General features: G+C 42.9%; 1 protein-coding gene and 1 long non-coding RNA gene across 3 annotated transcripts in view; one reads left to right on the top strand and one right to left on the bottom strand.

The window, feature by feature from the left end:
- LOC147800042 (uncharacterized) overlaps nt 1-14494 on the top strand; it is an 89523-nt gene that overhangs the window by 71827 nt on the left and 3202 nt on the right. The window lies entirely within an intron of this gene.
- On the bottom strand, nt 7058-13768 carry LOC110984085 (uncharacterized). Of its 2 annotated transcripts, none has more exons than XM_022243904.2 (7): nt 13506-13768; nt 12949-13003; nt 11833-11948; nt 10009-10110; nt 8962-9060; nt 7687-7764; nt 7058-7296 (listed from the first exon to the last, which is right to left on the bottom strand). In XM_022243904.2, exons 1-7 carry the CDS (start codon nt 13578-13580, stop codon nt 7069-7071), a joined length of 753 nt encoding a protein of 250 aa, XP_022099596.2. In that variant the 5' UTR covers nt 13581-13768; the 3' UTR covers nt 7058-7068. The 2 variants fall into 2 exon arrangements, with proteins under 2 accessions (XP_022099596.2, XP_022099595.2); XM_022243903.2 differs by having other exon boundaries at nt 7681-7764; nt 13506-13765.

Raw genomic sequence — 14494 nt, 5'->3', positions numbered from 1 at the left:
AAGTTTGCATTACACGGTCACGTGCAACGTCGGAGAGCGTTTTTATTGGTCGTTGTTAGCTGGCAGGCTGTATTGCAACGTCCAATGACCGCCTAACGAGTACGACAGCTATTTTCACAGAAGCAATCGGGGTATTGTACCTAAGCAGAGGTTGCGTATTTACAAATGTTGTTTTCCCGACCGTCACGACGCGGTAAGTTTCCCTAAAAGCAAACTGTACGTGTTGATGTTTGATTGTTAGGCAGCGGGGGAGTCTGCGCTCGTTGGCGACGCGTACGTGTATGTACATACATTGTTCAAATGCGGCTCCATGTAACCTGTTGACCGGGTAGGCAGTGTTTTCCTGCCAATTGTAACGTTAAACTCTTCTGTGCGAATTGTTGTCATGGTTGATTGGTAACAAAATTACTGTTTGATTTATTTGGGCAATTCTTATCGTTTGACACATGGCTTCAAGTAAAACACCTTATCCACTGAAGCATTTACCATCACAATAACATAAAATACAAGATAAATGGTCAAACCAGCATCATAAAAGTAGTTGTGTACTTTCTGGCAAATATTTGGTAATTAATGTTACAGAAGAAAATTTTCAGTTGACAAAGCATAGTCACGATTTCTTTTGTACATAATATGCTTAACACATCACTCTACAGTCACAAAACGTGTCTGATACAAAGATAATAAGCAATTTTATGATACATTCCACTGAAGCTCTATTGTTGGACAACGTAAGTTTTAACACCATATAGTTAGAATATCTAGAAGGAAAATTCTAGCTTTCCTCCCATTGTGAGCGTTCCTTAAAACCGGAGTGATTGTGATTTGTGCACATATTCCTCTTGATAGATCACGACAGAAAAATGACTCTAGATGTGTATTTTAGAAAGAATGAAACGCGTGAACACGTGTAAGTTCATCATAAGTCAGAATTTTAAGGTATGTAAAACAAACTCTGTCACACCTGTGGAGGGATTATTAAATGAAGAAAAGATAGTTTCACACCTTAAGGTGCCCAACGTTGCCTTGTTCCCCCAAAAGGTTTCATTCGGCCTGAAAATATATGAGTTTACCTTCTGGTGTTTGTCAACTTCATGTTGTTCTTGGCATTTCAGAAATGCTTTATTGGTTCGAAATACTTGTGTGCTATAGGCAGTGCACACGGACAACTTTAGATTGTGATGAAAATAGCCCTCATCATTACCTTTTTCCCGCCTCCCTCTTTTTGGTTTCTCCCGCCCCTCCCAGCAAGCACCCTCGAACTGGATTGCCGTGATGTAATGGCAGTAAGTCGTAATAGTTGCAGTGTGGAACAACTCAATCGAATTCTGGGATTAGCAGTAGAGTGCTTTACCCATGAGCTACCCAACCCGCACCGACCATAACCATTGAACTGTGCCTTATTTGCCCTTTTGAATTTCTCAAAAATGAATTTTTTTCCTTACCTTAGGCCTAGTTAGTTTTGATTACTCAACATAAACGTAGTTCCATGATGCCCCTGAAATCAGTAGTAACAAGAGTAAGAAGATGGATCCATTTTTTAAATATTGTAATTTTCTTTGAGCCTGTAAAAATTCTCTTCTATCGCCGAGCTTTTTAAGTCTATGGCTGCAGCACCAGGGAACATGGCAGTCACCAGACGAGGGTCAACCAACCATCCCCTAACAATTATAACAAAAGAAAGCACAAAGAGCTTAGAGAGAGACCGTAGCACACACACCAGGTTTTTGTGCATATATATATATGTGGGTTTGTGTGTGGCTGTACATGTGTGTATATATAAAAGTATGTATATATGTGTGTGTATATATATATGTGTGTGTGTGTGGGTATATATATCTATCTATATATCTATATTTATCTCGCACTACTTTGAATGAAAAACGGGGTCAAATTTTTTTGTTCTTTTTTGTTCTCACGCGTTCCGATTTCTGGTTCATTTGGGGGAAATGACGCATCATACAATTCGGAAAGTTACCAACTTGAACAGATGTCTGTGGGCAACCATCTTCCGTTGTTAATACACGATGTATTGGAGCCGAGAGGGGTCGAAAGTGGTTAAAATTCATACTTTATAGTGTATGTAAATTAAACATTTTGTTCCGTCCTGAAGATTAACACAACCAAAAATGCTTTATCAGATCAACTCCTTAGGATCGTCGGTTGATTGGTCTACTTGTGGTTACAGGTTGATTTGGCCAGGGATTTTGGTGCAGTGGTTGAGAGGGCGTCGTTTGAGGTATGGCTCCTCTCAAATGAACCTCCCAACATTGACGGAACGGAATGTGGTCTGCTCAACCTGTTCTTTGGTAAAATCTTGGGTTTCAGTGTTTGCCTCGGTTTTGAGCTCTGTAAAGATTTCTCTGCCTCGCAGTTCTTTACTTGCATTATTGCAATTTGTCGGGGGGGCTGATTGTGAGCGGCAGTTTCGTCTTGTCCAGTTGGAGACGCACGGTTCGATTCTGGGGAAGTTGTTTCCATATCATTCAGCAGACTCTGAAAGCACATTTGAGAAATGAAGATGGGATATGTAACAGCAACGAAATGCTGAAGGAGCTTAACTTGCAAAGAGCAAGACTTTACGACTTTACGAATGGGAGCCTGTGTCAAAAACTAATATCCAGTATTATACAACCACCTCAAATTAAATAAACAAGCAAAAACTAGGGAAAATCATCAAGAAGCAATACCGATTTGTTTTTCAGATAGGCCTACGGAGCTTTGCCCCTCACCGACGTACATGTTTTTGTCAGCTGTTAATATTCAGTGCCGTCCGAAGACTTGTGAGAAAAATCCATAACCTCACTCGGGTGGGACTCTAACCCCAATCTCGTGCTTGCTAGTGCAGGCGTGTTTGCCACTCGACCACCGAGTTTGTCAGAGTCGACTGGCCGGTCTGAGTCAATAAATACATTCTCTTCCCGACGCAAAGATCAGATCTTACCAATAATTGTATTATACATTTCGGACATGCTCACCGCTGTACATTTGTCCCTCGGGGTGCAATTTGACCACCCTTTCAAGCTCATGACTAAAAGTTCTCACATAATGATGCTGAAGAATGGCCTTTCGCGCAGACTCCCTTGTCTTTTCTTACTTGTGTTGCAATCGATTCAGTTTTTTCTCCCCCCTCGACGCTAAGATTTACCGCATAAATGACAGCTTTCGGGATTATTATTTTGGTTTGCTGTACCCAGGGATTATAAGATGAGTCGTCCCAACTCCGCCGGGAGACAAAGTCGTCATGGATTTATTGGCTGCTGTTACATCAAGGGAAGTTCTTCATGTCCAAAGTAAAGACAGCGATTCGATCCGGTCTCAAGCGAGGGGCAGATCGGAGGGAGAGCCGCCAGCAAGTAGGGTCGCCGGACCGTCGTGTCCCCAACCCAACCTGTAGTGCAGTCTACAACGTTGGCCGTTGCTACCGCCGTCGGCTCTGTACCGACGCCTTTATCATGCAGCCACAACTCATACCACTGCATCTACGATGCCATTTTAACCTAGTCGCCCTGCTGGGCTATAGGTTCTGATCTGTCCATGAATCCGTCTTATCAAGCAGTCAACTAAAGTCAGCCGTTCAAGGCAACGACGGTTCGCCATGCTATGTGCCCTGCCTCATTTGGGGCGGACCTTGCAACATGTGGGGCGTAAGACTTGGCATTTTCAGGTCCCCTCCCACAGCTGGGCCTTCCTCCTCTTCCATGGGAACTGGGCCTGTTTCTGCTTTCTACACCCCGCCCCTTTCATGGGGGTTTCGTGCATTTCAGCCTTGGTGCCGTTCAACAGCATGCAACCGAGTGAGAATCCTCCCGTCGTTTCTACCAATTGCCTCCAAACCGCCACACCGGGAAGCGGCCATAGTGGTAATCATGCGAGGATAAGACGGCCGCCGCGTATATGAACTGGTAAGCAGCGGTGACTACGAAGAGACCTTAATGTCTGGTTTTTCATTTGGTTCACTGCAAACTCCTTATGTATTTTCGGACAAAAATAGTGATCTCTTGGTGGGAAGATCTCAGGACCTAATGACGAATTCAAAGAGGACTTATGCGCCTACATCGTTTCGGAGGAGGAAGAGAAGCTTTCTCTCCCCCGAGGTACCGGCTGGTCCGAATAAACTATTTAGTCAAGCTAATTCTGCTCCTGTGACTATCGACAATATAGTATACATGTAGAAAGGTTCCCAATAACCAGTTGCTGAGGGCGTCCGTGTCTCTGCCACTTCTCTGTGGCATTGTACGTGTAGTTGACGTGGAGTGTCCCCCCAGGTCTCCAGAGACATGCTCATGACCTCGCCCCAGGTGTATTTTTGAAGGCTTAGCCAGTCAGTCTTTAGCCACTTCCAGACAAAACACTTTATTTGATGCGATGGTTGGTTACAAAAAAAAAAGGGACACTCTGAAGGATTCGTCGTTGGAGATTGTTCCGTCAACATCGAGAGCGCAAAGAAGGTAAATAATTAAGATCGCAGCTCAACCCACGGGCTGAGTGGTACCCGCATTTAAGAACAAGTGATTTAGACCGTATCAGTGTGCAGCCAGATCCACTGGGTTTCGACTGTTTTCCCACTCTGCAGGGGCGTGGAGAGAGACTGCCCTTTCTCACAGAGGTTCCAGTGGTCAAGGTTTCTTAAGTCAGTCCAGATCTAGAGCCTTAAAGCAGCCTGGCAACCCTCATACGGGTAAAAAAAAAACCTAACCACTTTTATGTGGGTAGGTGGCCTGGCGGTTAGGGTTTGTAGCCTCTGATCATAGGGTCGGAGGTTCGAATCCAGCTGGTGGCAGCATATTGCGATCTTGGACAAGTCACCCTGCCCCCATGTGCCTCTGTCCACTCAGGAGTACTTGAAAATGGGTACCCGTGAGGGTATAGATTTGGTTATGTTAGCCGTGTGCGCTTGATATGGCAGTATCAGCTAGTATGCTCCCAAGGGAGCTGAGATGGTTTCAGGAATGGTCAGTTGTTGTGAGCCCAATGTGTAGGGATAATGATAATGGTGCGCCTTGAGCGCCCAGCAGGGTGGATACGTGCACAATATAAGTACTAATTATTGTTATTACTATTATCATTACATAAAATCTAACTACTGCATCCTGGTACTACCACTTACTACCGCCCTCAACCGCTTCCTTCGTTTGTTCCCTTTTAGCGACAGTACAAAAGACCAGAACATCAGTTTTAGCCTGCTCAGAACTTGAAGTTCATACTGCTCATAATTTCAAAATTCAGTGAACAGTTATATCTCTTGCATTATCTCAAACCGCGGCTGCAGAGACAGGAGACAAGACGTTGAACAACACCAACGTCAACTCATCAAGGCCTCATTTTTTTCTTTCAACTTGTGTAATCTTTGTGCATACTTTTAACTCCCTGAAGCCAACTGCAGCAAATAGGTGCAACGTTTCTTATACCGCAAATGGACAATGTGATAAGACTGGTTGGCATTACTGGAACTTGAAACTACATGAGAGCCCCCAAAAGGTCCATAAATCTGCGTTAGACTCCCTTTACCTCCACCGTGCTCTTGTGGCAATAGGACCGGTCCACCTTTAAAAAAGAGCTTTTTTCCATGACTCCCTTCTCGTCTTATGTTTCACATTTAACAAAAAACATGCAGTGAGCAACCAGCTCAGCAAAAATACAAACAAGATTGAAATACGTCTTTTCATTCGAAGTGATAAGATGGTGGAATTTTTATTGTCTTAGAAAATTCTTTCATCACTACGTTTTAGAGGTTGTGTCTTGTTTTGTCTCACACGGTATAAAAAATACAAGAAAACTGCCCTTCATACTGGTCTACCAACACAATTTTGAACACATCAATTCTATGGTCTAAAAGGACTGTTTAATATGATAAACAAGTGAACAGTAGAACTTACTCCATAATGCAGAAAAGTGTGATGCACAATGTTTACACAGTTAAAACGGATAGAGAATTTTACGAAGAGATATGGAGACACTACACTCTTCTGCCTTGGATGACATCACACTCTGGCTCATGAATGTGGAATTGTTCATTAGCATCAACCAAAATGTTGAAATTTTAAAAACATTACAATGTTGAAATGTCGCCCTTTGCTGCTTCATAGGCACATTGCGAGAAAGTTTTCCTATACACTGTACATGGATTCAGATTGTTAAGATCCTATTTCTTGTCTCTTTTAAATCGAAGGACAGTTACAGTTTAGGTTATCTTCCGACCAGACAAACTGTTGTGACGAAGGTAGTGCAAAATTTTCTCTTATGGATTGGTAATTATAACACACTATTAAATCGAACAATCACTGCATGTCACAAGTAACTCCAGTTCAATTAATTTCCATGTAAGCTCTTTCCTCTGAGTACTACGAAATGAATACATGTAGACTAAAGTGCAGTACAGTCACTAAGGGGATTATTCACGCAAACAAACAATTCAGATGCCTTTGAAAAATAAAGTTTGTTTCTCTTAACATAGCAATATACAGGCGATGTATTACAGGTCCAATTTTGTGATATCAAATGGTGATATGTGTGTCGTCCAGATCTGTCTCTTCTGTCTTCTGTCTTGTATTTTGTGTCCGTGAGCATGTTTATGGTGTAAGTCAAAAAACCTTACGTAGGGAAGTCACAGCTGAAGTGACACGGGATGACAATCAAGGACAATTGGGAAGTCGGGTACAAAAATGGGAACTGTTACGAAAACAGCCCGAAACAAAAATCGTAAACGGCCAATGGGTTATCTTCGATATGTGCCAACCACACAGATGCAAAAGTGTACGTGGACTTAGGAGGAGATATTCTGGCACTCTAAAATCCATACAGTATGCGGTGCTATGATGCAGTTTAGGCCTACACGTATACTGCGTCCTGTGATTTCCATTTACTCGCTACTAAAACTGCCACAGCTAACAGGCTTCGGTGATATTTTGCGCATGCGCATGGAATGCATATTTACAGTTTAACGGCCTTGAATGGAATAATTAAAGAAACATAAGTCTGAGTATTCATTAAAATACACCAATCAGGAGTAAAAAATCAGGTTGTCTGATGATACAAGGCATCTGGTCTAGTAACATAGGGATAGCTTTAATACTTAGGAGTGTCGCCTGGCTGAGGTGGCAAGCTTTGCTGGGGTATGAAGCCGTGTTGCGGAGGGTAGCAAGGAGGATACTCCTGCAGGCGTGAGTAGCTGGTGTGGCCCGGGTATTCATTGCAAGGTGGACTTGGCCCTACGTTGCCTTGTGGGGCGACGGTTTGCTGTGCAGTGATGACAGCGCCACCAACAACACTGGTAGTGGTGACAACGGTAGAGGTCTGGGGGCAGAAATGAAAAACAAAAGAAAGAGAACCTGTCAAACACGAAGTCGGTCTGGTGCTACACCGTGGGTGGGCCACACGCCTCACGCATAGACGCATTCCGACGCAAAGACGCCACACAGTGCACAGCGAAATGAAGATTGGAGGTGCGTTGCTTGCGCGTGAAGCGCCGCGCACACTCGTCAAGTGAAATTTGATGTTCATTTTGCTGACTGCCATAAATAAAGGGGTGGAACTGTTATAGACCATAAAATTTGTTAAATCTCTGGGAATGCTTGTCCTGAGTATAATTCCCGTTATGATGATCCAATTGTCACGCAGGTTTTGCATGCTTGATTAGTTGCTTACGTTTTGTTGAAATCATACACGATTTGCTTTTACCCTTACTGCCATTACGTCCTGTCGGCGGCCACGCCCATCCCTCAGCTCCTGGTACTGAGACACTACACAAAAGAAGCACAAGACCTGTAGACGTAAAATTATTAAGAAATTGGTATAATTTGCAGGCCTATCACTTTCCGTTACCTTTCTTTGCGCTAGACCAAGTGTACTTCCCATAAAGATTCCACAGCATTCTTGAGCCTTCCTCCATTTTTCTTCGGGGCTTTAACACTCCCATGATGAAAAAGTCAATATGTCACTTAGTCTATATGTAGTCCTACCAGTCCACCAAATAATCTGTCGAGGGTCATTCAGTCAGGGATCGCCCTTCCCTCATTCGTCACTCAACCGGTCATCGATTCAATCATCAGTCAAACATTCAATCAACCAAACGATCAAACCAACTCAATTTTCAACCAGCTAAACAGAAGAGCAGGCCAAGTCAGGCGGTTAATCGGTTCATCAATAGACCTCTTTCTTTGTACGTCGCAGACGTGTGTTTGCTTTCATTTTACGGCAAAGTTTAGACTGGCTGTCCGTACAAAAGCAAGAGAATAATTCACAAAGTTTTGCTATCGAAGCAGCTAATGAATACTGTTAATACTAAAGGCCAAATGAAAATGCGGCCCTTATCTTGGGGACTGAAAAATGTACATGTAACGTTTTGAGGCAAAACCTGACACCAACTAATATTGATATTTCTGCACACTTTGGCCGCCGATAGCAGGCAATATGAGCGAGATCTATTGAAAAACTAAATGATCGAGTCAATCAAAATGATCGATTGAGTGACCAACCTCTGGTTGGTCGATGAGTTGGTCAGTCATCAGTCAGTCGTTCACAGAATCAACCAAACGATCAAACCAACTCAATTTTCAACCAGCTAAACAGAAGAGCAGGCCAAGTCAGGCGGTTAATCGGTTCATCAATAGACCTCTTTCTTTGGGCTCACACATCATTTGAACATACCTGAAACCATCTCAGCTCCCTGGGGAGTATACTACCCTAGAGGCACATAGGAGTAAAGTGACTTGCCCAAGATCACAACATGCTGCCACCAGCTGGATTCGAACCCCTAACCCTATCATCAGAAGCTACAAACCCTAACCACTAGGCCGCATGCCTCCGCAGGCGAGTAGTTATTCGATTGAGTACGGTCATCAGTAATGCAATGAAATAAATTCACGGGATGAATTTTATAATGATTTTATAATTTCGTGATGGTTGGATTGAAGACAAATATTTCAACGATTGCTGCCTTTTTTTGTTTGCTATACTCACATCCAACGCTGTTAACAGGATGGCTAAGATGAGTTGCACGACTCCAACAGTAGTACCTTCTGCAACATAGAGGCTATGATAGTCGATGTAGGAGCTAGCCTGTCCAGTGGAAATTTAGAAACCCATATATCTCAGGATTGGCGCATACTCATTGCTGCGCTGGTGCGTAAAACACCAGTCCAAGGGCAATGGAGAACAATACAGGGTGTCCCAGAAAAAAAAACCAAATCGTGAGGAAAGTGGTTCATGACAGAGGACAACCTCATTCACTGGTTTATCCAAAGGGTTACAACTGAGTTTGGATGCCCCATTTTCAAGACAATGGTGTTCAGTCATGCGTGACAGGAGGGATACCATCAAGGTATCACCAGAAAGAATACTGCTTCTACTTTTTCAGAGATCCTTATACATTATAATCGCATCTCATGGTTTGGGCATATTAACCCCTTTCCTCAGGGTTTGGTATTTTCTTGGACACTCTGTAAAGTAAAACCATCAAAACCTGAACCACAGGACCGTCGCAAGTACGGACCGGAAAGGTGTGCACGCTCACAACTCGGACAAATCTGATGACATGCCACCGGAAGTTTACGCGAGAGCAACATTGTTACATGATTGGGAACGGAAGCCCCATAGAAACAGAGAGCCATACGAACAAGGAATAAGAACACAAAAGAATGTGTTCGTATTCCTCCATGGTGACACAGACTGGCCACCGTGTGCGCGTCTCAAGTCCATTTGATAGTCAAGTGAACCAGTCAAATGGAGAGGGTACCAGGTGGGCTTCCTGAGTTGACATGCGGACGGTGGGGCTGGCCAAACTTAGGTGCACTTGTAAGTAAACTGTGCGCGCAAAAGTCACCCCGGGTTGTCTGCATGAGCAGGCCCGCTATCCCCTTCCCACCACTTACATAGTCTCATTGATGTCGGTATATCGAACCATAGGGTTTTAAGGACCAACTCTAAAAACACCAGACAACACCACCACCAACAACAAAAGCGCCGGAAGCTGTCAGTACACTCGCACATACTCCAGAGTGAACTCACCACGGTGGTCAAGCCGATGATCAGCAAGATGCACCAAGCTCCCTGCAGCAGGATGAGCAAAGGCATCACCACCATGTATGGGACCAGAAATCCGCGCTGGTCCTTTAAGATGGAAAAAAGCCACGGGGTAATTTCATTGTTAGAGTTGTGCTGACAAGATGCTATGGAATACAACCTCACTCGGTTTACATCTCAAACTTAATAATTTCAATTGAAGAGCCCGAAGGCAACGTTCGCATTAAAAAACAAAATGAAAGGCTTACTTCGCTCTAAATCCAGTTAAAGCAATTCGTGAATAAAGTGTAATTATTTTCCTGGAACCTCTTGATTTTACTCCCCCATGTATTTTTTTTCTCTACGGTCGACTAGTCAGGGCATTGCTTTCCAGCGCAACTGGTTGTGGACAAAAATTCGAAAAGACTGCGAACCGCAAAAAAGATTCTATTCTGCGGAATGATTTATGGGTTTTTTTTTAGTACTCTTTGAAAGCATCGAGTAACGGGCCTTTTAAGCTCATGCTGGAAAAGGGCAAGACCAAACAATTTCAACAAATCCGGCACTGTGAACACGTGTTTTTATACAAAGGCCTATCATTATGTGCTTTGGAACAAGTTGCATGTTTGCAGCGAACCGAAGGATGTATGTAAGACTAGTATACTTAAGTTTTCAATATTCACGGCAGCGTGTCGTGAATTGGCCTGGTATGAATTTGCTCGTCACCGAGCGCCCTAAAACGGGTGCTGGGTGACGAGCGAATGACTTGAACATTATTATTGACAAATCTCAGAAAATCCCCCAAAATTTCAGAAGTTCTATAAAAAGTTATAAATTCTAGTACACCATAATTACCTCTACCCACTTACCGATCTAAAAATCGTGAAAAGGGGGGGGGCATCTAAAAGAGTTCATTTGTACTTCGGGAAAAAATCGGAAAATCGGGCCAAAATAAAATTTCATCGGAACTTTATAGCGGTTATATGAAATTGACATTTATGAGTCTGAATATTTTGAGTTGATTAAATTTCACCATTTGTGAGATTGGAGGTAAAATAGTGCTCCATGCACAAACGTTAGAAGCGAAAATTTGAAGGGCCCAACGTTAGGGTACGAGCCTCTTTTGGGTACGAAATCTTTAGGTGTAAGCAGCGCGCGAACGAGTGTTGTTGTTAGACCTAAACTTTTTCCAATCCTTAAAAATAACCAATTTCAGGCGGGATGAATTAGTGTCCTTGCTGGGTGGGCCATGCAGCGGTTTTGTTAACAGTTACCAAATGATCATTGAAATAACAAACAACATGGATTACGCAACCGTAAAAGACAAAAGCGAACAGACGCACCACACGATTTGTGAGGTGCGAACAGTATTAAGGTGCATTTACAAGTTTATTAAGTCCCTCTGGATTGGTTTCCTTCATTTCCAACACAAGAGTAGAACCAAAGTAAGTGGCAACCAACGAAAACATGGCTGCCTTGTCCCCATTGATCTCCGGTACAATGCTTGTCTCCGCGACCGGAGCACTGCGCCCCTTGCACGCGTGGATTGCCGCAGAGGCGGCTGCCTGGGCTAGGCTGCGCTGAGGGACTGCGCCGTGTTTAGTGACTGATTTCATTCTTAAAAGGTTGCCGTATAAGCTGTCCGGTGTAAAAGCTGCAGGGACATTTTCAGCGTGAGAATCAACATAATACCGCAGCTTATATTTCGAAAATTACGAAAAATGTATATATATTTTATAAAAAAGAGGGGAACTCAGAACCGAGCGAGGGGTGGGGGATTCATTCGACCCACCCAATCCAAGCCTATGGGCCTGCATCTCGGAGACTTACTCTTGAAACGCCGACCAGGGTCAGCATCGAGGAAATTATTATCAGGGAGAAGAATGCCACCGTCACAGCGTAGATGGCAACCACTCCATCCAATAAATACGAGGCTCCTTGTATCGCTGTGGTTAAAAAACAAGCAAACATTATCACTGTGTTAAATATTTGTTCCATTTTCGCCGGAGAAGCTCACATGAAGATTATTTGCGTTCAACTGATGGATGGCTTTAACTTAAGTGTGAATCGCAACCACTGGTTTTTATTCACTTTAGCTTCGAAAAGTGACACCGGTCAAATTTCTTATCGAGCTCATTTTGATAATGAATTCCATGATTAAATTGCATTCAGTGAGTGCAATGATTCATGTAAAAACTCTCATTATCAGTGTACCTGAAATACAGATGTTACAAGTGGTAAAGCTGATTTCAGTATGCTTTGCCCACAGTTTTTCCTCAGTGTTCCTCAATCAATTTCTCCTCCCATTTGGCATTGGGGATAGCTCCGACACTGCACAGGGTTACATACACTGGCCAGCATAGCCGAGTACGGGTGCCGGCAAACTTGACAGCCTCGCGCGTTAAATATTGTGTATAGTTACGGTGAAATCCCCATGACATTTAAACATGATCCTACCACGCCCTGAAGAAATTGGGAGAGTGTAGCCAATCGTGGGAGATTTTACTAGTCTACAGCGTAGTAAGAACTAAGTGGGAACTAAAAGCAACGTGGAAGATATGCGTCATTCAAATAGTTTTGAGCATGCTCAAAATTTGCATACCCTTTGTTTTTTATATTTTACTTCAACTCGTTCTGAATGTATATTAATTTTTCCCATTAATTTTAAGGGGGCTGGTGTTTTCATTTCGTAATCAGTAGCATTTTGTTATTTGAGAATAAGGTGGGGAAAAGTGGATAACTGGGTTTGATATGGCAAACTTTGTCTGGAAAAGATAATCTTTTTCTCAAAGATACGAAGTAATCCATGATTTCCTGATTAATTGCATCTGTATTGTATGATGCAGTCTATTCAATTTTTCCAAGTGGCTTAGTGTGATAGTCATTTGTATATCTTTCTTAGGAATCGCGCTCTCGTGCTGATAGACTGAACGAAGCTGTGCTTACCGTCTAAGAGCCAAAGTTGCCTCGCTGCCAAGCTCATAACAAAAGCAGAATAGACCTGTGATGAAATAAGCACGTTTTATTTGGAAGTCCATTTTCTTATCCCTAATGTTACATACATAAATTGCACCAGTGTAATATTTTTCACATTCGGAACCTTATACTAGAAGTAGTAAGTTTTTGAATGACAAATACAAGCATGTATGATGCATAGTTGTTTTAACGGCTGGCCAACGTCTGACCAAATCTCAGTTACATTGCACAGTTTCAAATGGGGGAAGGTTCTCAGGACCGCGAAAGCGTGTTTCTGTAAATCTGGATTAAACAAAGCCTGAACAGTTTCTCGATTTTTTTTATTTTGTCTTTAATAGAAAGCATTTTTTTAAAATATCATTTGATTCCGCTTTATCTGTGCTTGCGGTGATCTTTGAAGCGCATCTTCCTCCGGATTGAAACACTATTTAGGCCAGTCAGTCGTAGTTTCCCAGCTCACTTCACGGAACGAGTTTCCAATCTCAGGCTGCACTGTCGTGGACCTGAGTACATCTACGAGTACTTACCAGCGTGCATATCGCTGAGGCGATGGACCCAGATCGAACATTTTCGAAACAGAGGCATTTTATCATGATCGCCATGATGGAAGTCAAGTGAATAATGGCTTGTTTGAAACCGAGAAAAACCTCTCGATCCACCCAAATCAATCTGGTTGGAACGTCAAGGGATTCCCGTCTGCTGTGTGGAAAAGTTGTCACAGAACGTTAAATACATGTAGCGTATGTCGTCTTCAACATAACACGGGACGTATCTGTTGCACGCATTACAGTGGCATGTGACGTCACGTTGGGACAAGCAAAGTTGGATTGGTCGAGATAAAACACGTGATACTTGAGTGGTGTTATTTCTACAAGGATTTTGTTTATCTAAATTTGATCCCTCAAGTTGTAATTAATTCTCTCTTCAACAGAAAGTAAGGAGTTCCAATGAAAGGGTTTTCCATCTACGTCTGTTTCACATAGAATTCCAGTATTTTTTAGTTTCAGTTGACATCTAAAGTCAAGATTCGATTTTAAGTGGTGATTGTTGTATAGGAACACGTGACTTGAAAAGCGTCATGACAGATAGAGTCAAATACGTGTACCGAGGTCGCAGTAAATTTTCTGCTCTTAGCTCTTTGCACCCTTGTTGATGAATGGCTGCAGTGGGACGGAGAAGCTACGGTCTGCTGCGTGTGCTAGGTCGCATGATGACGATACGCAGGCAAACCTGAAAATTTTCAACAGCTTTTCATGGGCTGTATTCGCCTTTCTGATGTAAAGTTGAAAGAAATGATGCATAGTGTCGCCTCTCGCTCCCTTGTCACACTCAACAATGCCACATTTTGAAGCGGTTGATTGCCGTCAAGATGGAAACATGTATAAGTTAAACACTCCTCCATTAAGTTATAATTGCTAGACACCTGTCATACGAAATTAAGAGATCACGCTTTAAGACACCGTTGACTTTTGTACCAAGTTTTTATAATTCTACGTTTCAGAAAACGCAAAAGTCA

This window comes from Acanthaster planci, linkage group LG02 (genome assembly GCF_054643075.1).
Source record: "Acanthaster planci isolate LZ-2023a linkage group LG02, COTS_SCS, whole genome shotgun sequence".
Lineage (NCBI taxonomy): Eukaryota > Metazoa > Echinodermata > Asteroidea > Valvatida > Acanthasteridae > Acanthaster > Acanthaster planci.
This window is presented reverse-complemented; position numbering and strand designations above follow the sequence as displayed.